Consider the following 24501-nt stretch of genomic DNA (forward strand, 5'->3'; position numbering starts at 1 on the left):
CGCTGACAAAAAGATCAACCTCTTAAGTTAATGTCAAATCCAATAATTTTGGAAAAAGTTATGCTTTTTAAGTTCCTTATATCTTCAAATATTTATTCAGTGTTTGGTTTGTTTTGTAGAAGAAATTGTTTTTGGCTTTCCAAAATATGTTTGAGTTTGGCAAAGAAAGGAAAATAACATTCATTTTAGGTCAGGAAGCCAGTATCTTCAGACAGCCTGCTCCTAGTTAAAACAATTCAATCTTGATTGGTCTCTTAAGTAGTCAAATATGAAATTCAGGAAAAGTTCAGTTCTTAAGAAAAGTCCAACAAGTGCATAGAATATTTGTCGCTACTGGAGAAGGAAGGAAAAAAAAAAAATAGCAATCTTAAGAGACAAAACACTTACTTGGTGCTATATTCCTTCCAGAAGTCTTTAAATTCTTTAGGTTCAATTTTCTTAATCATGTCCAAAGTTTTACGGACCAATTTCTTCTTAATAACCTTGAGGAGTTTGTGTTGTTGTAAAGTTTCACGAGACACATTCAACGGCAAATCGTCGGAATCCACCTGTAATGAGCAAAAAGAAAATTGAGCTTTCAACCGCAGACAAAGGTTTTAAAAGAAATAGAGAAATTAAGTATTTGTTTCCTCATGAAAGCAAAATGTGACACAAGGTCGTTTTAATATGAGAGAAAACCAGCTCTCCAAAAGTGGGCACTCTAAAAGTAGGCAAAAATTGCTTTAGTATAAAGAAAGATTTCCTCTACATTAGCTAAGGACAAATTAACTTGAGTATAACATCAGAACTGACAAGCCGTGCGCACGTGGTCAGCCTCTTGTGCTGCATGTGAGATGACGCCACAAAAAAAGTGAAGAAATGATGAATGTGAGAAGTACGAAGGGCCAACCTGCCTTAACATTTTTGCCAAGTTTCAAAAATATCTAATGGATGAGGCAAAAGTTATGGGGTAAATTTTTTTTTTTTTTTAATAACATTTTCACCCCAAACAAGGCGCATTGCCACTTTGTTGTAGGGGACTACTATCAGGGACATAAGCATCAGGGGTACTGTGTAGAGATTTGGGCAGCAAGATATTCGTATACGTTACACTTGAACTTCTGCATGTCAGTACAGTTGGGGAAGCAGGAACCCGGAAGAGAATTCCAAAGTCTAGCTGTTCTGGGGAAGAAACTACTAGAGTAGAAGGCTCTCTTACATCTACAGATCTCTGAAGGGGTGGGATTTAGCTGCTTATCGGATTCGTTGGGGGTATTTACGTCGAGGGGGTGCAAATGCTTGCAGCTCATCAGAGCATTCACCGTTAAAATACTTGTAGAACAGGCAGATGGATGCAACATTTCGTCGATGGGACAGAGCCTGAAGCCTAGATGACAGTTCAGAACCTATCAGATTGGCGACTCTTTTGAACCTTGTAACAGATGCACCAGCCTAAATATGACAACAATACTCAATACATGGGCGAATGGTACAGGATACTTTCGGGCGTTAGTAGCTTTCTAGTACGGTAGAGAAAACCTATCTTCTTCGCAGCGGTCCTGGCAATGCTCTCAATGTAATTGTTCCAGCTCATGTTTCATGTGAACGTTAGGCCGAGGAGTTTAAAAGATGTACTTTCAGATAAAGAGTGTTTGCCCATTGCTACTGGTGGTAGAGAAGGTTTCTTGTAATTATTGAAGGAAACAAGTTTAGTCTTGGTAGCATTGAATGTGACCATCCATTTTTGTCCCCATCCACAACAGATCGGAGGTCATCCTCTAGGGTTTCTGCCATTTCTTTAGGTAAGTGTTCATTTGTTTTCCTGTCATGTCTGTTATAGAGCGTGGTGTCATCAGCATATATACCCATCTCAGAGGCAATTTTGTCAGGGAGATCATTTATTAATATTAGGAATAATAGAGGTCCAAGGATAGACCCTTGAGGCACTCCCACATTTATATCATTGTTTCGATGTACGACCGTCAAGGACAACCAGGATTTTTCTCTTACCTAAGAAGGATTTAATTATGTTATGTATTCTTCCAGTTATACCGTATGATCTGATTTTCGTGAGAAGACCTTCTTCATGCTATACCTTGTCAAAAGCCTTAGATATATCTGGAGCTACCGCTCTACCCTCCCCTGCTTTGTCCAGTGAATGGAATCTATGTTCCGAGATTACAGTAAGGATGTTTGCTGTGAAACGGGCTTGCCTAAATCCACATTGTTGGTCAGTCAGAAGTTTAGCATCTGTAAGGTGATGGACTAGAGCTTGGTTAATTATGGTCTCAAATATTTTGGCGAAAAGTGGGAGGAGGCTAATGGGGCCATAGTTTACAGGGTCAGTTCTTTCGCTAGAATTCTTGAAAACTGGCACTATAGAAGAAGTTTTCCAGCAGTCTGGAAAGCAAGATTCATTAAGGCATTTGTTGTAAAGTTTGGAGAGAACTGGAGCTACTTTGGCTGAGCACTTTTTTAATAGCACAGCCGGGATGAGATCAGGTCCACATGCTTTTGCAGTGTCAAGACTTCTTATAATAGCATGCACCTGAGAAGGGGTGATTTTCAGATTGTCTAGTGTGGCATCTGTCCGCAAACGAAAGTCAGGGAGGGGGTGGTTAGCAGGGTTCAGTGTGGAGTTGGAGGTAAACCGACTGGCAAGCATGTTAGCCTTCTCAATTGCAGAGCAAACAACCTCATGATTGTTGGATAGTGGGGGAAATTGTTGATTGCCCATTATTTACTACACTGTTGTAGATTTTCCAGAAGTCACGGGTTCCTAATTTTTGTGCTTCTATGCGTTTTTTAGTGGTTTCAGTAAATTCTCTTAACTGTCGCTATTCCTTTCTTACAGTTACTTCTGGCTTCTATATACTTCTGTCTGTTTAACTGGACTTATTTCGGTTAAATTTGTGGTACGTATGCTGCCTTTGTGCTATTGCAGCTGCACAAGTTGAAGTAAACCATTGGCGAGAGTGGGGCTTGCTATAAAATTTCCACGTGGGAACATGTGCTTCAATTGCAGTTTTGAACAATTCAGTGGTCTCATTTGCGCAATGTTCAGCAGGAAGTGAAACGGTATTTTGCCATGGGGAGTCCCTGATGAGATCCCTGATGGCTTCCCAGTCAGCCTTTTTATATCTCGTTTTGAGCAGCGGCTCTTCTGCTTTGGCACTAAAGTTTAGGGCGATTTCAACCATTATCACTGCATGATAGGCATTCCCAAGTGGGCTGTGGGCTGGTCAGAAACAGATCTAGAAGTGATGCATGTTGTTCTTGCTGGTCTGGGAAACGGGTTGGAAACGTAACCATCTGTAAGAGGGAATGAGATATGAGAAGTTATGTGTTGTACTACCAGCTGTGTCTGCAGCACAACACATCTCTCTATATCTCATTCCCTATCACAGATGGTTACGTTTCCAACCCGTTTCCCAGACCAGCAAGTTTCACGCCTTAAGACATGTATATTTGAATTCAGCACCATGGAAAACTACTATATAGACATATATATCAAGTTTTTGAGTAATATGAAAAAAAAAAGCTCCAAAAAGGCATGTTTTTTTAGCCATAAAAGTCCCAGAGGGATGCGAACCAGAATTTTGCCAGGGTCACACATACTGAATTTATATTAAGAACAATGGCCTCCACATTTTGGCCAAGTTTCAGGAAAATCTAATGGATGGATCAAACGCTATGAGGCAAAACGTAATTTTTTGGAAATTTTGGGGCATTCTTGACCTCTTTTAAGCCCCTGGGAATGCCAAATCCCAGTGTAAATGATGGATAACAGTACAGTTTCAGGCCTTAACACATGTATATTTGAGTTGATCACCGTGAAAAACTACTATATAGTCAGACATATCAAGTTTTTGCCGAGAAATACGAAAGAAAGCCACAAAAAGAGGCATTTTTAGCACCAAAAGTCGCCAGGGACGCGAACCAGAGTTTTGCCAGGGTCACCCATACTGGATTTATATTAAGAACAATGGGCTCCATATTTTGGCCAAGTAAAAAAAAAAAAAAAAAAAAAAAAAATCTAATGGATCAAACAAAAGTTATGGGGAAAATGTGTCATTTTTGGCCATTTTGGGCATTTGACCTATTGAGCCCCTGGGGGCGCAATGGAAATTTTTGTAAAAGATTTTTTTACTGTGCATATCTATTTAATGAAATTAAATTTGTGACAAAATTTCAGGAAAAACTAATGCACGGTTATCTGGCAATAGTCCGGATTAATGGACGTCACTGAAAACAGGTCCCTCTCCGATAAATTGGGGGACCAATACTACACTGCTTCTGGCCTGTGCCAGAAATTTCACTTAAAAGTTAGTGGAGAAAACATCACTCACCACTCCTGACACAAAGTTCAAATATTTGGGCATCATATTTTCAAAGTCATCTGTGATAAAGACCCGACGTACATACATCTACAAGAGAGAAAATGAAATATTACAAGAATCAAAAACTATCGCAATACAAAAAATACAATAAAAGATTGTTTTATGGCACATCACTTATTCTGCAACTTAAAATATCTGATAAGCAAATATCATAAATGAGGAAATTTGACCATCAATATAGGAAGTGAAAATTAGTCATTAACACAATGAAAAATGACAAAATAATTTTGCTCAAAAACTGTACCAAATCCAAAATGAAAATACAACATAGAAAAAGATTTGTTAAACTTTGAAACAAGAAAAAGTAAATGATTTTTATTTTAAGTTCTGCTTTGTAGAAAACAAATATTAGGTTAGATATTTCAGAAAATTTTTGGACATTCATTTTTTACGTTGCATGATAGTTATTCATCATTTGAAACATATTGCAAAAGGTGGGTGTTTTTCTTATAAAATTTACTCATACTTTTTTGTATAGCACACACTGGCTTACAAAAAAGTAGTAGTTCCATAAACATTCCCTTAGTCAGGGTGTCTCAGGCAATTAGTAATAAACTAACCCCTTCCCAGAAAGGAGGTAAAGCCTGGAAAGGTGAACCTCCTAGAACTGAACATAATCAAACCTCAGCCTCACAGCAACAAAGCCAGTGTCAGATTGAATGTCCAGGATGTATATGTCCAACTGGTACGAAGATCCACCCAGTTGCATTAATCAACATATGTAAAAATGATCTATAATGAAAGAAACCATGTAAAAAAAAAAAACGTTTACCTTAATACGATCAGTTTTCTTTCCATAGTTGTTGAAAGTGTCTTGAGGAGCAATTTTTGGCACATATAAAATGGATTTGAAGGTCACTTCACCTTCAGCTGTGAAGTGAATTTTGGCCAGGGGGCTAGTGTGGTCGTTACTGATGGACTTGTAAAAGGCCTCATACTCATCATCCTTAATTTCAGCTGGCCTACAAACAAAAGGATTTCATTAGATTTCAGTAATCATACAAAATTGTTGCATTAAGAGTCAGGATTTTTTTATGGATTCACTAAAAATGTGCTTCATCTACAAACTGAACACCACTATGAAGAGGCAGAAACAGCAAATGAAAAATGGTACATTATAAATCAACAATATAGACAATAACTACAAAGAATGGATGCAAGCATTCTTGAGATGGTCACAAACCGAAAGAAAAGTGAGAATTTGGTGGCAGCAACCAAAATTGTAGAGAATCAAATTGTGCAATTTTTCATGGAATTTAAAAACCATTTCAAAATTTTTGAGTGCAGAGTTATGGAGATTTTTTTTTTAGCATCATCTACTGTTTTGGTAAATGTAATCCCATCTCTAACGGCTTGTTCATTTACAGTTTAAGTATTTTAATACATAAATGATATAAATAATCAAGTATTTAAATTCTGATATATACACACACGTTTATTAAAAACATATCAGAATATATATATATATATATATATATATATATATATATATATATATATATATATATATATAGGGTGACCCCAAAAAACCGGGCCCCAACTCTAATTAGGCCCGTTTTCTTAGTGTTTTGTCAAAATGAAATGACCCTTTGGTCATAACTAGTTTATTATATTTAAAACATCACATCAAAACCCTAGGGTCTTTGGCCTTTTTCCTTTTTTTCTCCATTCTACAGCATATGTTCTAGATAGCCTCTCTTGTTTTTTTTGGGTCACCCTGTATATATATATATACACATATATATTATACACACACAGGAGTTGCCTGGTGGAAGCATGCCCCTCTCGTCTCTTAGAAAAATTTTAAATATGGTGGTTGTTGTTGAACACCCAACCTCCTCATGTTGAGAATAGCTTTTGGAATAAACAACCCCATCTTCATGTTAGGAACGGCTTTCGGAATGGTCACCAGCAACATTCCCATGTTAAGAATGGCGTTCAGAATAGACACCCCATTTTGGTATTGGGGTGACTGCCAAAATATTTGCCACAAATTTAACTTTGATAGTGTCAAGATCTCCAAACGCAAATACTATGAACAAAGTTAGTTAGGGGTTGGCAATGTCAGTCGGATATAATTAGATTCTCGCCAGTGCGTACTAATCTGGTGGCCAGTGATTATATATAAGTGCATAATACAGGCTTTATATGGTGAAAACTACTTGCATTCGCCAAGTATAACTTAGATTTTCTTAATCAGCATAGCAGAAAACCTATACAAGTAATTTTAAAAGGAAAGTGTGTAGGTGGATCTAAGGTAAAAATTTATCCCCCTCCCTCCAAATGCTAATCAATAGCCCCCTACCATCACCACCCTCGTAAAAAAGTACTGTTGTTGCTGCTGCCCAACACTTTTTTTTGTGCTCAACACACACACCTCCAAACACCTGCTAGTCTATAACAAATCTCACCTGTCTGTTTAAATGCATATCTGCCTAAAACTTTCAACAGAGGCAATAAATTTTCACGAGATCGGTATGGTGTTGAAGCTCGACCCTTCAGACGACAAATATTGAAAAATTGGCTAAAATAATTCCTTCACCATCAACTGGACACTTTTCTAAAAGGAGAGGGTCATTTATTTTTTTTGTTTAACAATATTTTCGAAAGTCATCCCCTCTTTTTGATTGACTAGCCTTAATTTAAACATTTGTCACTTCTGGTTTGGCGATAGCAAAGACGCCACTTTTTTTTCACGTTCTTTTCCTCCTTTGCGTCACGAGTTCGAGCCTTCCTGCATACTACCACTTTTTTTTTTGCTCAACACACCTCCAAACACCCTGGCAATGCCAGACACCCCCACTAGTTTATTATATAAAAGGCGAAATGGGCGCGTGCGTTTTTGTACGTCCAAGAAAGGCTTTTTTTCGCCGGCTTCTTGATAAGGTTACTATTATGGAGAACTTTCCTTACACTTTCTAGATGATAATATCTTTGATTTGTGAACGGATGTCTATACTTTATTTAGATCGACTTTTAAAAAATTCCCTCCGTCCCATTCTTTCCAATGTTTGTCTTTTTTGTATAAAAGACAAACTGATCGAAGCAAACAGCAGTGCCTAGCTTGTCTTGCCTGCCAGGGATGTCCAGAAAGGCAATTAGCTTTCATCAATGTGGGAGAAACCCTTCATAGACAAGTGCTATTCATTTGGACGTTGGCAGAGCTCCCCTTTTAGAGAAGGGGGGGAGCTGGTTTTCCAACATCATGGAGCCAGAGTTAAGCCAGATGTTCATACTGCGCCTGCATGAACTCATTCACTAAACTATTCATTTCTGCAAGTCATCTTTTTGATTATCATCACTAAATTTGAACACTTTCCACTTCCTGTTGCGTCATAGCGTAGCGGTAAGATGTCAGGTTTTCTTTCACTTTTTTCTGCCTTTGCGTCAGGAGCCTTCCTGCCTATCACTTTTTTCCGGCTCAGTACACCCCCAAACACCCGAGCATCTCCGCTAGTATTTAAACATTGATAACATTGGAAATGGATAATGGATTGAATTTTTTGTTTTACATTTTACAGCACTTATAAAGGCACAAAGGCCACTACAGGATAATGATGTTAAGGTGGTAGTGTAGTAATCGAAAATGGTGTAGATTGGGTAGAATTGGTTTATTTAAGGAGATGAACTTGTTTACATTGGACTTGAAAACTACCATATTATAATCGACTGAGAAGCAGACCAGTGGAACAGTATTCCACATGTGCGTAGTTCAAGGAAAGAAGTTTTATGAAATCTGCGTTTAGATTTAGCCACAAATAGAGTGGGATAAATTGTTGATAGTGGTAACTAGTTAAGTGTTTTTGTGAAAGTTTGGCAAGAAGGAACCATAGATTGGAGCTCAGACAAGCACTTGGTATGAAACCGATAGAGCAGAGACAGACTCACGTCTCTTCTGTGGGGAAAGAGGTTGCAGGGAAGAGAAAAGGGTATCATCTACAACATTTCAAAGCTGGTTTTGAACTATCACGGCAAGAGTGCTGAGAAGCTCTTGCTTGGATGTGGCAACTGTACTCCATTTTATGATGTACTTGGCTCTTATACAGATAGAGGATTGCATCGGTAAGGAGATACCTATTGGAGTGGTAGAATGACGTAACTATTTTGTCAGTGGTCTTGAGATTTGTTGTATGCGCTCCATTTCAGATCAGAAGCAAAAGTTGGTCCCAGAAGTTTAAGACATGGAGCTTCCTCAAGATGAGAACCATTCATTTTAATTGGGGCGTGATGGGGGTCAGAGCGATTATGATGAAAAGAGAGAAGTTTAGTTTTAGATGCATTAAAATTAATCAGCCATCTTTTTCTCCATTGCATCATGTGCTCAAGATCAGAAGAGAGAGAATCCGAAAGATCTCTCATCACCAATCTTTGAAGTGTTGCCATAGATTGTGGTCTCATCTGCATAAATGTCTTCGAATGATCTAGGAATGGGATTTGGAAGATCAGTGATGAAAATCAAGAGAATTGGGCCCAGGACAGAACCTTGAGATTATCGATGACTTTTTATAAACTTATCAGAGAGAAAAGACTTAATAATTGAGGACATTTCCAGCTATTCCATAGCTGAAAATTCTGTGAAGTAGACCTTTATGCCATACCCTATCAAACGCCTTTGATATATCAAGAGCTATTGCTTTAGAAACTAAGCCAGTTTCTAGAGATTCACTAATCCTGCGTAATATTAGCTAGCACAGATGTAGATGTAACAGAATAGAAATTATATTGCAGGTCACTGAGTAGGTTATTTTTACTGAAGTGGTCAATGCTTACCATATAGAACATGGTAGAAATAGATGTGTAAAGACTGAGTAAAAGTACAGAACAGTTAACCCTTCATAAATTAAAAGAAAAAGACGCAACATGAACAGAAGATTGCGAATCACATTAAGCTAATTGTACATTATTTGGTCATATAATTTTATTAACCCCCTTATGTACAATAAAAATCCGGCACGACTAAATTGTCAGATTCAAGCAATTTTACAAATAGCAGGAGTAGTCAGTCGTACATTGATCAGGAATAATTTTGGTCATACATTTAGTAAAACAAGAGGTTATCAGTCCTCTTCAGGCTGGATACAAAATAGAGCCAACACGATGAGGGATTGTGTAATTGCGAAAGCAACTGGAAGAGGGTCAAATGATATGTAAAAGCAGTTTTAAATATATTTAAAACAGACTAAAGTTGTCTTTCCCCTAACAGTGCTGACTTACGAGAACAGGAATAACATGACAAGTGGTTCTTGTCCAGGATTCCACCCATATTAGAAAAAAAAAAAAAAAAAAAAAAATATTCCAAAAATCACATAAATTGATAGTTTTATTTAAAAAAAAAAAAAAAAAAAAAAAAAAAAAAAAAAATCAAATTTTATGATTACCTAAAGAGCGTGTCAAGAAACTAAACTATCCATTCTTACAACATATCCATATCACCTCAATCTATTCTGATAGAAAACATTAACTATGTTGCAAATGCACAAGAAAGGCTTGAAGAGTCAGCAGACAAAACCGACCAACCCATGCTAGCATGGAAACGAATATTTAAATAAGAGATTCAAATTCAAGATTAATCGCTTCAAAATGATTTCCTTTATAAAAATAAATCTACTTTATCAACTTACATGATTTTTAGAATACTTTCTTTTATCGTGGGTACATCAAAGTTTTTTGTTTTTTTTTAATAAAGAGAGAAATTCTGAACAAAAACTGAACAAGCTATCAATTTTTAAATCTTGTTTTGATCTATTTCAATTAACAGCAGAGTTTGTTTCACTCATCAGGAAGAAGCCAATTTCTTTATAATTTCCATGCAGCAAAGTCATCTTCATAAATCAGAGTCCAGCGTGGAGATATTTTCTTAATTCAATGTTTTAACTGCAACCACAAAAAGAGTATCCAATATATGACCCAAATAACAATTCTTAGCTGCTGTAGAACAATCCTCACATTAAAAATAATATATATAAAAGGCAAAATGTGTGTGACATTTCGTGTATGTCTTCAAAAGGCTTTTCTCGCATACGCTCCCGGGGTCGTTACTATCGCTTAAAACTGTGTATATAGGTTCTAGATAATATGTAGGATTTGGGAACGCATGTAGCTTATAGATTTATTTACGTCGACTTTTACAAAATTATTGCTATTTTGGCTTCTCGCGTGTTGATTGGGCTTTTTAGTATAAATAAACTGAAACTAAACTCAAACGATGTCTTCAGCATTGCGCCGGGAAAAACGTCCAGAAGCAATCAGCTTTGATCAGTTGCTATTCAATCTGGACAATTGGGAGCGGCTTTCCCCCTCCCCAACATCTGTTGAGGGAAGAAATAGTTAAATTTGGGTAAACAAACCCAAATGCTGCGTGACTTCTATTTGACCTTCTTAATTAGGTCAAATGGAAGCAGCAGAGTTAACTTTTATTGCGCACGCCTGTTCTTATAGTTAAATAACCTGCTTAACGTTGTCTGTCACTGTGGCTCAATGGTTAACTTAGCACGTTTTTTTTTTTTTCACGCATTAATTTCCAACTCAAGGGTACGGGTTCGATCCTCATACACTCATCTACCAAAACATTTTTTTTTAATTATTTAAATCCCCCCCTCCTCCCCCCGGAGTTTTGATTTACCTCAAGACACCCGGGCATCGCCGGGTACCCCCCCCCACCGCTAGTTAAAAATAAAAGCAATAAGAATCAAACTAACCCAGAACTCAAAAAAAAATAAATAAAATAAAATTTTCTTACTTTCTTGACCAAATGGGTTTGACGCTGTTGAGAAGTTCCCAATCCCAAATGGTTTTTTCCACAGTTTTTGTTTTCGGCTTATCATCTTTCTCCTCTTCAACTTTGGCTTCGTCATCTTCCTCATCTTCAGGTTTTTTCTCCTCAGCTTTTTGTTCCTCTTCATCGACAGGTTCTTCTACCGTTTCAGTCTACAAATAGCAATATAAACACAAATAACAAACGTTGTGACACTAGAGATGTATAATAAGAGTTCTCACTTTAAAAGTGAGAACCATATATATATATATATATATAAAAGCAAAAATGTGTATGTAGGTTCGCTTTTTGTGTATGTCCAAGAAAGGCTTTTTTCAGAGAAGCGGTCGGTCGCCTCGCAACTTCTTAAAACTTTTTATATCACATATAAATCATAATATCTCCGAGTTAACAACGGAGCTCGCCTGTCTATTTAATTTGCTCCACTTCGGGAAGATAAACATTTGTCGCTTGCCGCATGTGGATTAGGCTTTTACCTATAATAAAAGTGACACTAATTCTGGCGGTATTTTCCGGCTATCGGGCTGAAATGCTAGTTGTTCATAAAAAAAATTTTTTTTAAACAGGTTTACAACAATTAGCTTCGATGAATTGACATGTATATCATATTGAAACAATGTAAAACATTGAACTGAGTTTGGATTTAGTTAAGAATATCAGATATAAGTTTGAAAGTGGAGAAACTATTAAGTCAATTTCTTCAATAATCATTACAAAAGCAAAACCATGGCAGACAACCAACTTAATCCTTGGTAGAGTAACTATTCTAGATGCGGCAGGAAATCTTTTTTTAAGGTATATCAACTTAAGTCATATGCTATACAATATAAAGCAAAATGAATTTTCTCACTATTTTATTGTCCATTATAGTTTTCCCACCCAAACCCATATAGGTTAACCTATTCCACTAGCTAACTAATAAATAAATCTTATTCACTTTCAAATTTTCTTACACTTTTTCCCCCTGATACAGTTCATCTATTTATAAAATAGTAATTTGAAATTTTGGAAAGTTAATCACTTGTTTCTCCTATATAAACTACAAGTCGTTTCTTTTTTGTCAGGTCATCAATTGTGATGCACATATATGAACAGCATTATAAGGTTTGCTGCAGGAGAGTATTACTTGCAGTATTCATAGATTTAGTACAAACAAAAATTGGTTCGACTGCAATAGATGCACCTTTGAGCAACTATGTGTGCATTTAATGTGCACATCTGATTCTGATTGCTTATTATATATTAAATTGTGTAACATTTAAAAAAAAAAAAAAAAAAAAATTTTTTAATTGTACGATATACGTACCCATGATTGAACATAAATGTTATTCCAAAAATCATGTAAACTGATCAAGTAGTTTTACTTTTACTTGCAAGATAAACCTTGTAATGTCTATGATTTCCCATTAATTGTTTAAAAAAAAAAGGGATTTTCTTTATGGAAATAAAACCATTCGATCATTCTTGGAATATGATCTTATTTAATACAGGTACAAAGATTTTTCTGTATTTTTGTTTCTTAATATAGAAGCAATTCTGAACAACCATGCTAATTTCTTTTCGTATATTCATTCAACCAAGATTTAAAAAAACAAAGCCTTACTTTGCTGGTCCAAAGGTAAATGTTAAAGTTGATGAACTGACTGTATTTCTGAATTAATTCTTTCAATGTACTTTCTTCAAGGAAGTCATGAGCCTCTTCTTTCAAATGTAAACTGAAAAGAAACAAAAAACAAGGATTGGTGCTTGTGAATTTTTATTTTATTCTATTACATTTTCACCCCCAAAAAGGTAAGGGACTATCATCTGGGACAAAATTTGTAGGGGTACTATGTAGGGAGTTCAGCAGCAAGAGATCTTTACATTACACTTGAACTTCTGCATGTCAGTACAGTCAAGGAAACAGGAACCCAGAAGGGAATTCCAAAGTCTAGCAGTACTAGAGAAGAAACTAGGAGTAGGTTTTCTTACTTCTAAGGTGGGATTTTGCTGCCTGTCGGGTCTGTCAGGAGTATTTATGTTGAGGGAGTACAAGGGCTTGTAGTTCGGAGCATCTACGATTAAAACACTTATAAAACAGGCAGAGGGATGCAACATTTCGTCAATGGAATAGCAGTTGAAGCCTAGCTGATAGTGTGGGACCTATTAGATTGGCGACTCTTTTGAACCCTATCTAAAAGGGAGAGGCTAGTAGCAGATGCACCAGTCCAAATGTAGCAACAAAACTCCATACATGAGCGAATGGTGGATTTGTAAAAGTACAAAAAAGTAAAAAGGCCTAACTTTCTAGCACGGTAGAGAGAACCCACCTCTGCAGAAGCCTTGCCAATGCACTCAACGTTTCAACTATTTCTAGGTAATGCATCATTAGCCATGGCTGTTAGTGATTGAGAAGGTTTCTTGTAGTTATTAAAAGGGAAGGAACTTAGTCTTGGCAGCATTAAATGTGACCATCCATTTTTGTTCCCATTCCACCACAGACCGGAGGTCTTCCTCTATGGTTCTGCCATTGTCTTGGATACGTGTTCATTGGTTTTTCTCCTCGTGTCCATTACAGAGCTTGATGTCATCAGCAAATATACCCATCTCAGAAAATTTTATCAGGGAGATCATTTATGAATATCAGGAATAATAAAGTTCTAAGTATTGACCCCTGAAGTACACATGCATTTGTATCATTGTTTTGACGTACAATCATCGAGTACAACCTGGATTTAATTGTTAAGTAATAAAGGATCTGATTTTCGTAAGATCCTGTCATACCCTATCAAAGACCTTAGATATATCTAGGGCTACTGCCCTAGCCTCCCCTACTTCATCCAGTGCATGGTATAGATTACAGTTGGGATATCCGCAATAGAACACACTTGTCTAAACCCATACTATTGGTCGGACAGAAGTTTAGCAACTATAAGGTAGTGAACTAGAGCTTGATTAGTTATGGATGGACTAATACTTTGGCGGAAAAAAAAGGAAAAACACTATTACAAACGTACATGTAATGTCCAAATTAGTAAAAGCTCTATGCCCACAAAAAATTAAAATAAAAAAAATAAAATGATAGATCTGCTAGAACTTTGTTTTTACAAATAATTAGATTTTATTTAAAAAACAAATAATCAGACCGTAGTTACCTCCCCTGAGAAAGACAATCAAGAAAATTTGTGTTTCTGTTCATCTTAGAAACAGAAGGATCATTTTATGTTTGGTTGAAAGACATCTTCGTTCTAATTGCAGTCTGCCATTTGGTAGAGAAACCAAACATCTCGACTTTTCAAAAATAAAAACTTGTTACGTTTAAAATTTAGTTTTCATTTGAGGAAAATTCTTTTCTTACAGCAGTGACTAAGAATACACATGGATTAACACAACAATGTTGAAATCAAGCATGACAAGTGGATTGGTTGGTTGTTTTACAGCATATCAACTCTTTTCAGGTTATTTAATACCGAATCCAAAGATTTAAGAAAAATTTTTTTAATAGAATATATTTGTTGTTTTCAAGTCGGTTTCTATTTAACCCATAGTTGGGACCCTAACAGGTACTACCACTTCGGGTCAGAGTGGACCTGAGAGCAATGGCAACTAAAGGGTGGCTTCACACTTCCCAAAGCTCGCAAGCTGGGGCCTCACCATTGGATATAGTTTAAGGTCATATCCAGGACCATGACAAGTGGACGGTCATAAGGTGTGCAATGGCATGATGCAATCATGAGTTCACATCAGTTTCTTCATCTAGATTGTTGATAAATCTCAGCTGCCTGTTATAAACATTATTCCTGATATTCATAAACGACCTCCCTGATAATATTGTGTCCGAGATGGGTACAATGCTCTATGATATGCATAAGAGAAGAACAGATGTACAGAAATCTAAGGCAATGGCAGAATCATTAGGAAATGACCTTCAAACTATAGTGGAATGGGGCCGCAAATGGATGGTAACATTTAATGCTAGTAAAACTAAGCTGCTCTCCTTTAATTACAAGACGCCTCTCCAACTGCCCATATCCATGACAAATAGCACCCTACCTGAGAATTCTAGCTTCAAACTCCTTGGCCTAACATTTGCAGGCAATATGAACTGGAACAAATACAGAGGACATTGCAAAGGCTGCTGTGAAGAAGGTGGGTTCCTTCTATCGAGCTAGAAGACTACTCATGCCTGAGAGATTCCTGTACTTCCACAAAGCCACCATTCACCCATGCATGAAATATTGTTGTCACATCTGGGCTGGTGCATCTACCACTAGCCTCTCCATCTTGGATAGGTTCCAAAACAGAGTTGTCAATCTAATCGGTCCCACTTTATCAACTAAGCTCCAGCTCTTGTCCCATCCCCGCAATGTTGCATCACTGTGCCCGTTTTACAAATATTTTAATGGAAGGTGTTCTGATGAACTCGTTGCACTTGTACCCCCCCCTCGATATACATATTCCTGACAAATCCACTTAGTAATAAGATCTCACCCCTTCACTGTTGATGTCCCTTAAATGCCAGAAAGCTTTCTATTCTAGTAGTTTCTTCCCTCGAACAGCTCGACATTGGAATTCTCTTCCTGCTGTCTGCTTCCCTGGCTGTACTGATATGCAGAGGTTTAAATGTAACAAACAAATATTTTGTTAATCTTTCCTAGACATGGCCCTTATGTCCAAGTGGCAATATGCTTTGTAAAGGGGTGAACACGAGTATATTAAAAAAAAATCTTTATTTTACATTAAATACTTTATACATGCAAATCGTTCTTATACACTTATGCTACCGTGCGAAATCTTGCCTTTACATAAACCATAGATGTTAATAAATACTATTTTTCAACACATCGGCAACATACTTATAAGCCATTATTTTTAAGCTTGATAATTTTTTTTTTTTTTAAAGTATGATTGACTAAAATTCTTTATATGCTAAAAAAGGTATATTATATACAAGACCTGGTATCTGCCGAAACCTTACACAGTGAGCTATATTGCTTGACTAACATTTAATCATAACCAAAAATTGACAGCTTATATACTTCAAAATCTCCTTGTGTGATTTTGAAGCCTTTAAACTTTCTATTACTGACTATTTTGCAAAGCATGTGTGAGTGCGTGTGCATCCGTGTGTCTGTGCAATACAAATTAATCTAATACTTGTGTTAACCAGACTCAGCCACGGCAACGCATGCCCGAGTGGGTACAGCTAATTTTCCATAAATAAAGACCGTCTGAATTTTGCATTTTTTTTTTTTTTCAATTTCTAAATGTCTTAGTCAGATTGTGTTAAAGTTACAGAAAGATATATATATATATATATATATATATATATATATATTATATATATATATATAAACAATCCATTTAAGTTCAAAACCCCTTCAGTGACTTTTTGGACACCCTGTATATAGTTAATGCTGTAATTAGTTATTACCATTATCTAGTATATAAAATAAAGTCAGATGGATTTTCAATTTCACACCTAGATAGCAGTGTACCTAATACATTTTATTCTGTCTAGCCAGTGACCTACAAGATTTGTAATCCATGTCCTTTATGTAATTAAGAGAAATTTCATACTATATCTGACCAGATGAATCATTTAGTAAGAGAACTCTTACAATATGCAGCACTAATTTATAATTCTGAATTATCTGCCCTTTATTGTTCATGTTGATTTACTCAAAAATTCACTGTAATCTTGAAGATGAGATTTCTTTAAGTTAACTAATCCTTAAATTAGTTCATCTAAAGGCTAATTGGGAAGCCATCAGGGAACTCAGAAATGCCCCATGGCAAAATATCTTTACTCTTCCAGCAGAACAGTGTGCAAATGAGACCACTGAATGGTTCAAAACTGCAATTGAAGCACATGTTCCCGCACGGAAATTCTATAGCAAGCCCCCACTCTCCCCAATGGTTTACTTCTGTTTGTGCAGCTGCCATTTGTCAAAGGCAGCATGCGTTCTGCAGATTCAACCGACATAAGTCCAGCTCAAATAAACAGAAGTATATAGAAGCTATAAATAATTGTAAGAGAGTGATAGAGACAGCTAAGACAGATTACTCTGAAACCACCAGAAAATGCATCGAAGCACAGAAATTAGGAACCCGGGGTTTTTGGAAAATCTACAACAGCGTAGTAAATAATAGGCAGTCAATTATTCCCCCACTATCAAACAATCATGAGATTGCTTGCACGGCAACTGACAAGGCTAATCTGCTTGCCAGTCGGTTTGCCTCAAACTCCACACTGGACCCGGAACACCACTCCCTCCCTGACTTTCCTTTGCGAACAGACGCCACACTAGACGATTTGAAAATTATCCCTTCTCAGGTACATGCTATTATAAAAAACCTAGACACCTCAAAAGCATGTGGACCAGATCTTATCCCGGCTGTGCTATTAAAAAAATGCTCTGCTGAGGTTTCTCCAGTTCTCTCCGAACTTTACAATAAATGCCTTAACGAATCTTGCTTTTCCGACTGCTGGAAAACCGCTTCTGTGGTACCAGTCTTCAAGAATTCTGGTGAAAGAACTAACCCACTAAATTATTGCCCCATTAGCCTCCTCCCGCTTTTCGCCAAAATATTTGAGTCCTTAGTTAATCAAGCCCTAGTCTAGCACCTAACAGCTGCTAAACTCCTGACTGACAAACAATATGAATTCAGGCAAGCCCGTTCAACAGCAGATATCTTAACTGTAGTTTCTGAACGTATATACCGTCCATTGAACAAAACAGGGGAGGGTAGAGCGGTAGCCCTTGATATATCTAAGGCTTTTGACAGGGTATGGCATGGTCTTCTAAGGAAAATTAGATCATATGGAATCACTGGAAGAATTCATAATCTAATTAAATCCTTCTTAAGAGAAAAATCCAAGTTGTCCTCGACGGTCGTACATCTAAACAATGACATAAATGCGGGAGTACCTCGGGTCTATCCTTGGACCTCTTATTCCTGATATTCATAAATGACAGCAATAATTCTAAACTAGACTTAAAAATAAAAAAAATTTTTTTAAAAGTTATAGCCTGTTGATTTAGAATTACTGGTTTATGCCAAATTAACAGTTAATACGTGTGCTCATTTTTGTATTAAATATTAATTCCTATTAATCCCTAATTATGCATCACTGTACCGTGTAATAAAAATCCATACAAACTTTCAGCTAGATCGGCCCAGAAGTTTGAGAAAGTAGAATGGACAGACAAAGAGAAAGGATTTAAGATGTTATTTACCTAATGGTGGTTCCACGTGCCAACGTGTTACCACGCGGATCTTTAATTACATTAAAAGAATCAGAATCTGATTCCCAGATATGCTGGTCATCATCATTATTTTTCGAAGTAACCATCACCTTGTCAGCAACTGAAAAATAGAAACATTTGTTCACATTTTAAAAATGTTTTACTCATGCAATAATGATTATGCAAGGAAAAGCATTTTGCATAAAACATCAAGATTTGAGCTTAAAAATTAAAAAATGCACTCTACATATTTTATTCAATGTTTGTTTTACATTGTTGGATGACTTTTAGAAATTGATTACCAAGCCAAACTATCTCTGGTTAAATTCTTAAATATCCCCTTCTCTTATCTCTCCTTGCAATATTTTCCTTGGTCTTCCCTTGTCAATTAGTCCTGCTACTTCATCCATTCCTTCAACATTAAAGTTTTTTCTGCAAACATTGCTTTTTTTTTTTTTTTTAGTTATTCATCCTAAACATAGCACATTACCACCAACACCTAGAGTTACATGGGCACTCTAAGTAGGTAGTTGGCCAGGTTTCTCCACATACACAAACCCAATAAATTTCTCCTGCTGACAACAATGGTAATGCTCTACTGATAAAAGTTGCTTAAACTTAATCCAACTCCTAACTTCCTAAGATGGTGACCATTTTAATTGACATTAGCAGCTGATAAAAATGAGTTTATATGAAAAATTTTCTGAACATAAGTAGGCTCTTTCCATGGTCGACAACGATCACAATTAACAAGTAATACAAGTTTGAACTCTAACTCTTGCAATTAAACCAGCTTTTCACTGCTCCAATGATATCAACGTAACAAATTTCTGAACAACCTCAATCTTGTCATCGAAATGCTTTCTCCACATCAGAGTTCTTATCTGTCTCCATTGCGCTGCAAACTGGTTATCTACTGCACTTGTGTGTCAAAGTAGAACAAGTAGAAGATTCAGTTCACAGAATAATGGAAAGACATGGGAGAAAATATTGACTAAAAGAAGGATAAATAAGGATCTGGTTAGATAGGTTTGAAAGTTCAATTTCTAAAAGCTGCCCAACACATGTCAGCATGTAAAACAATTGAAAAACTGAACATGTTGAACACATAATTAAGCAGTGAAGACAAAGACTTACCGAGAAAAGAGGAGTAAAACCCAACACCAAACTGGCCAATGAGATCAGTCATCTCCGTTTGAGATGATTCTCCAAGTTTTTGAAGAAATTCACTCGTGCCAGACTTAGCAATGGTTCCAAGATTATTAATCAAATCATTCTTAGTCATGCCAATTCCAGTATCTGTTACATGGAGGACATGATTCTCTTTATCTGCCTAGAAAAAAAAATGTCGTCAAATAAGAAATATATTTGATTATCGAGAAACAAATTTGAAAAAAATTCATTCAAAATAATTTTGAATATCTTGAAAAAAAAAAAAATACCTTGATTTTGATACTGAATTCCTCAGTAGCAGAAAGAGCAGCCTTGTCCGTAAGAGCTAAAAATCGGATTTTATCCAAGGCATCAGAGGCATTAGAGATAAGTTCTCTAAGAAATATCTGAAAAATGCAAAAGTTGGAATTTTTTTTTTTAATAAAATTTTAGAAATCCTCCACAAAATAATTTAAAATAATTAAAAACATTTGTAATATTTTATGAGTATTTTATGACAAAGGTAGAATCTGTGCACATTGAGGGAGGGGGGGCACAGATTCACACTTGCATCCAGTAAAATTGATTAAAAGTTGTGTTGAGGTGTCAGCTTTGATATTTTTTAGCCTTTCAGTAAAGTTAAAACACAAGTTACCTTATCAAGGTTGTGTGAAGCCATGTTTAGGAGTAATTTTTCAGAAAAAGTCAAACAAGTTTAGATCATTGTGCTTAGCAGTTGAAAGATTCAAGCCTTTCAGCCTAATTTTATAATTAGGTTTATTAATACTGTGATTTGATTTCTTAAGTATATTTTTGCTAAGACAAAAATGTCAGCATATCCTAGTATTGAGACAATGTTTGGTTTTCTTCAAGCTTCACTTACATCGTCTTTGTGAACCTGTAAAGATGAGGTGTTGAGGAAATTAGTCCAATTGAAGGTTTATTCCAACCGTTTTTTTTGGGGGAAAGGAGATCGTTTCAATGTTTTAAGTCAAACATCAATTTTATCATTGTCTCTGGTTACAAAAGAACAGAAATAAGTCATGCACCATCCACTATGACTATGCAATTCATACAGCTCTATGACAGAGACATGGGACGAGGAGAAAGAAGCGACCTTGGAAGTTAGTGTTCTGTAAATGATGCTGGGTTAAACAGAGTTGAGAGAGAAAAGATACCAAAATACCAAGGTCTTATGTGTGACATGAAAAGAAACTGGAATCTTAGGAAGACCTCCATAAATCCAGTAATTATGGGAATAACCGGACTAAAAAATATTTTTTCATTTTTCAAAAAACCATCTGGTAAATATACCCAGTGAACCAAGTAATACAAACATTTACACTTGATTGGTTAGGATCTTAAAGAGCTTTCAGTTGGAGAGATAGCAGGTAGGATGCCCCATCGCTAAGTAGAACAAAAGACAGTCAATTTTTATATTTAATCCTGAGCAATATTGCAGATTTTAGATTATCACTTCACTGCTAATAACCGCAGGAAAACCCTTTTAATAGACTATAGTTTCTAATAACGACTTTCATTCTTCCTCTCATTTTTTTTTCTTTCATAAGGACACCATCCTATTTGCATATCAAATGTCACTGTTTCATTGCACATTAATTACGTTCACTTTTTTTTTTTTACAATTCATATTTTCATTCGCTTTTTTGGCAAGATAATTCATATGCAATAATCTTTATTTGGTTTCGTATTTATTGACTAAATAGTTAAAGACAATTTTAGAACATGAACATATGATTTCTTTGATACATATGGAACCGTTCATATTTTGTTTCATTCAATATACTTTTGTGGGGAAGATGTAATTACAACTAAAATTATATTCAAGATTTGTGTCTGCTAGGATTTTCTTGGCTATAAATAAAATATCACATATTGAAATGAAAAAACTTAGTTCTATCCAAAAGATTAAAGAGCGTTTTTCAATTTATTTTTTAAATTATTTTTCTCTAAGCTCTTACTATGCAACACTAGCTGCGAGAACATTGGATAAAAGCCAGGAGATCAACTGAGATATTTGTTATGCTTCTTAGAAAAACCTTGAAATGTTTATGCACCTAAAACGCAATTGAATGAATGCCAAGAAAAATCTCATCTTTTCGAGTTTTTTGGCCAGTTTATTGCTATTATTGTTATTGCTTTTCTGGAGTTAGTTTATTAGTAACTATATTGCCCATAAAGAAATTACATCTTCAGTTTCAAATACAGAGTGGAATGATAAAATTGCCACCCTAGAAAAGACAGGATTCCATTTCCATTTCATGAAAACCGGTTTTCTTTTTTGTTGCAGACCATCTACTAGTTGACCAGTTGTGTACAAATCCCAAGAGTGATAGGAGTCTCATGTCTGAAAATGACAATGTTCAATGAGCGAGATCAGAGATGCTCTGCTGTATGGTTTCTCTTTACCAATCCAAGTTATGATACCAGGATCATTGTCAGCACCCTAAAAATGCAAATCTAGACGATTCAACACTTGAGGGCACAGCTCAATGAAGTTTCTGGCCATGGTTATGGTTTTTCGTGTGGTTTCAAGTGAGGGCCACATCATGCTACTTCACATCTTTGAAGTCGGCTTGAAAGTCAACACCAAGGTGTACTTGGATGTGCTGAAGTGCGATGATCCCATGGTGTAATCACAGGACTTGGCGCTAGCCTACAAGTCCAAAGAAACCCAGGCTTGGCTTCAGAAGGAGTGCTACGACTTCAAATTCACCACTTCACTCATGTTAAATCAATGCTTGACTGACAGATAAAAGGTAAAAACCAAAGTGACCAAAGACCAATATTTTGATTGCTATATTTTGTTCATGGATTAATTTAGAATAGAACCAATAATACATTGGTGCCTTTGAAGAAATCATTAAGAAAAAAAAAATGACCACAAATTAAGGAAAGTGCTCTTTTAGAAAATGCAGTGTCACAAGTTAGATCTCAGAACCACAAAAATTACACTTCAAATTGATTCTACACCCACCCAATTCCCCAAATCTGGCATTCAATAATTGGTGGCAGTTCTTAAAAAGAAAGCTGCAAAGAGAATTTGGCTGCAATAAAGTACTAATATTAGAAACAGAAGCATATTTTAAGATCAAAAACTGTTGCAAAAATTGGAGAAATAGTTTCATAAAAAAAATCTGGGATACAGAAAGACCATTAAAATTCCAATAAACTTTCAAACATTCAGAATTTTTTGTCTTTCAATTTGACAATAGAGAAGCTGTAGTGATCACATGTGCGACGCAATAAATTCAAGACGATGATCTCTACATCTTCAAAATAAACAGAATTCAATACTTCATTTGTAATGATCCATCATTTTGAGAATCTTTGTTGAAATGAATTGATATAAACATTTTCAAATAAATTTGACGGGAAAAAAATTCGAACAAACCTCTTTGTTTTTATAAAGAGAATTGATGATAAGTTTCATCATTCGATTTACTTCTGCTTGGAATGCATGTTTTTCAGATTTTTCACGTAGTTCTTTCATCTGGGCTACATTTAATCCATCTAGTTTGATTGCTTCTTCCTCTCTAAAAAAGAAAGTAAAAATTAGAAAAACTTCAAACATCTTAAAATGTATAACTTATCACTGAAAATGTTTATTTACAAAATAACTGACACATTACAGGTCAACTTGATAATACCACCATAAACTTTAATCCAAAATGTTGAACTAGAAAATATGAGAATCGTCCAAAAAGTTTTATGAAAAGATATTTTTTTCACTCTTAAGCCATACAATAATCAGATTATAATTTATTTATTTCATTTGAATATCTTGAATATAATTTGAAAAAAAAAAAAAAAAAAATTAATTTGATGGGTTTAACAAAAGTTTGGCTATAGCCAATTTTTTTTATGTTAAACCACGTCAAATTAAACTTGTGTATATTTTTCAAATTGTTTTTAAAAACATAACTTTACTTGAATTTAAAAATTAAGGTGTCACCAGAAAGTTCCAAGGATCTTAAATAACCGTATAAATAAATAGCAACAATGCATAATTTTTCAAAATTATTCTACACAATTTTTATGTGTTGTGCACGTGTGTGAGGAGTTATTGTTTCTGTGTTTGCTTGCACATGATTAAATTTGTGCTCATTTTTGCATTAAATACTAATCCTATTAATTTAATCCTAACTGTACCAAACGGATACCATAGTTTGTTGCATCTTATAAACAAAGGTCTACGCAAAATTTAAACCAGATCAATCGAGTTAAAAAAAAAAAAAAAAATCTAAGAGATAACCAGCAATGTTATAAGATTTGATAGATGCACATTACTAAAGTCGATATTTGTAAAAGATCAAAAAATCATGTCAGCATAACCTAATAGAGGATAGCCTGTTAATAGATTTTTAATTACAAAACCATGGAACAGTACAACCCCCACTCCATCTTCAGCATCACTAATTTTCTAAAGATCAAAATAACACCACACAGCAAGACAAACATTAAAAAAAAAATGCAGGTTGATGTAATCATTTTCAAGGTCAAACAAAGTTGGGGGGGGGGGGGGTTCTGCAATATTCTTAACCAGAAAAAAAAAAAAAAGTTTGGTCATGGTTTCTTCTGCTTCCAGCTAGTATGAAAAAATAGATTACTAGAAAGCTTTTTTCTCCTTTGCCACTAGGAATACGAAACATTTTCTTTTAATTTCCCCCCACCACCACCAGCTATTGAGACAAAGGAATTACCTCTGCAACACCAAATGTAGTTTTGAATAACTGGTTCAGCTTATGATAAAGCACAAGGAAAACGGAATACTTTATCACTTATGCTTCAAGTTCTTTATATTTTCTAGACATAAAAAATGTTTGGTGCATTTTAGATAAAAAAAAAAAAAAAAAAAAAAAAAAAAACAGCATTTTTAGACTGGCCTGAACTGGTTGCACAAGGAATCTATATAGTACAACATACGGTTTTTTACAATGAAAGA

At 35.5% G+C, this 24501-nt stretch overlaps 1 protein-coding gene across 1 annotated transcript in view; it reads right to left on the reverse strand.

Annotated features, from left to right (window-relative positions):
- LOC145279875 (uncharacterized) overlaps window positions 1-24501 on the reverse strand; it is a 154746-nt gene that overhangs the window by 95625 nt on the left and 34620 nt on the right. Inside the window, exons 3-11 of the mRNA XM_080131336.1 lie at window positions 22951-23092; window positions 19826-19942; window positions 19521-19716; window positions 18375-18504; window positions 12758-12869; window positions 11119-11306; window positions 5152-5341; window positions 4329-4406; window positions 388-548 (exon numbers count right to left, since the gene is read on the reverse strand). Of these exons, the coding sequence (XP_079987462.1) occupies window positions 388-548; window positions 4329-4406; window positions 5152-5341; window positions 11119-11306; window positions 12758-12869; window positions 18375-18504; window positions 19521-19716; window positions 19826-19942; window positions 22951-23092 (1314 nt within the window). The remainder of the gene's footprint in view (window positions 1-387; window positions 549-4328; window positions 4407-5151; window positions 5342-11118; window positions 11307-12757; window positions 12870-18374; window positions 18505-19520; window positions 19717-19825; window positions 19943-22950; window positions 23093-24501) is intronic.

Source organism: Euprymna scolopes, chromosome 1 (genome assembly GCF_053919585.1).
Source record: "Euprymna scolopes isolate OS-2025 chromosome 1, ASM5391958v1, whole genome shotgun sequence".
In the NCBI taxonomy this organism is placed as follows: Eukaryota; Metazoa; Mollusca; class Cephalopoda; order Sepiida; family Sepiolidae; genus Euprymna; species Euprymna scolopes.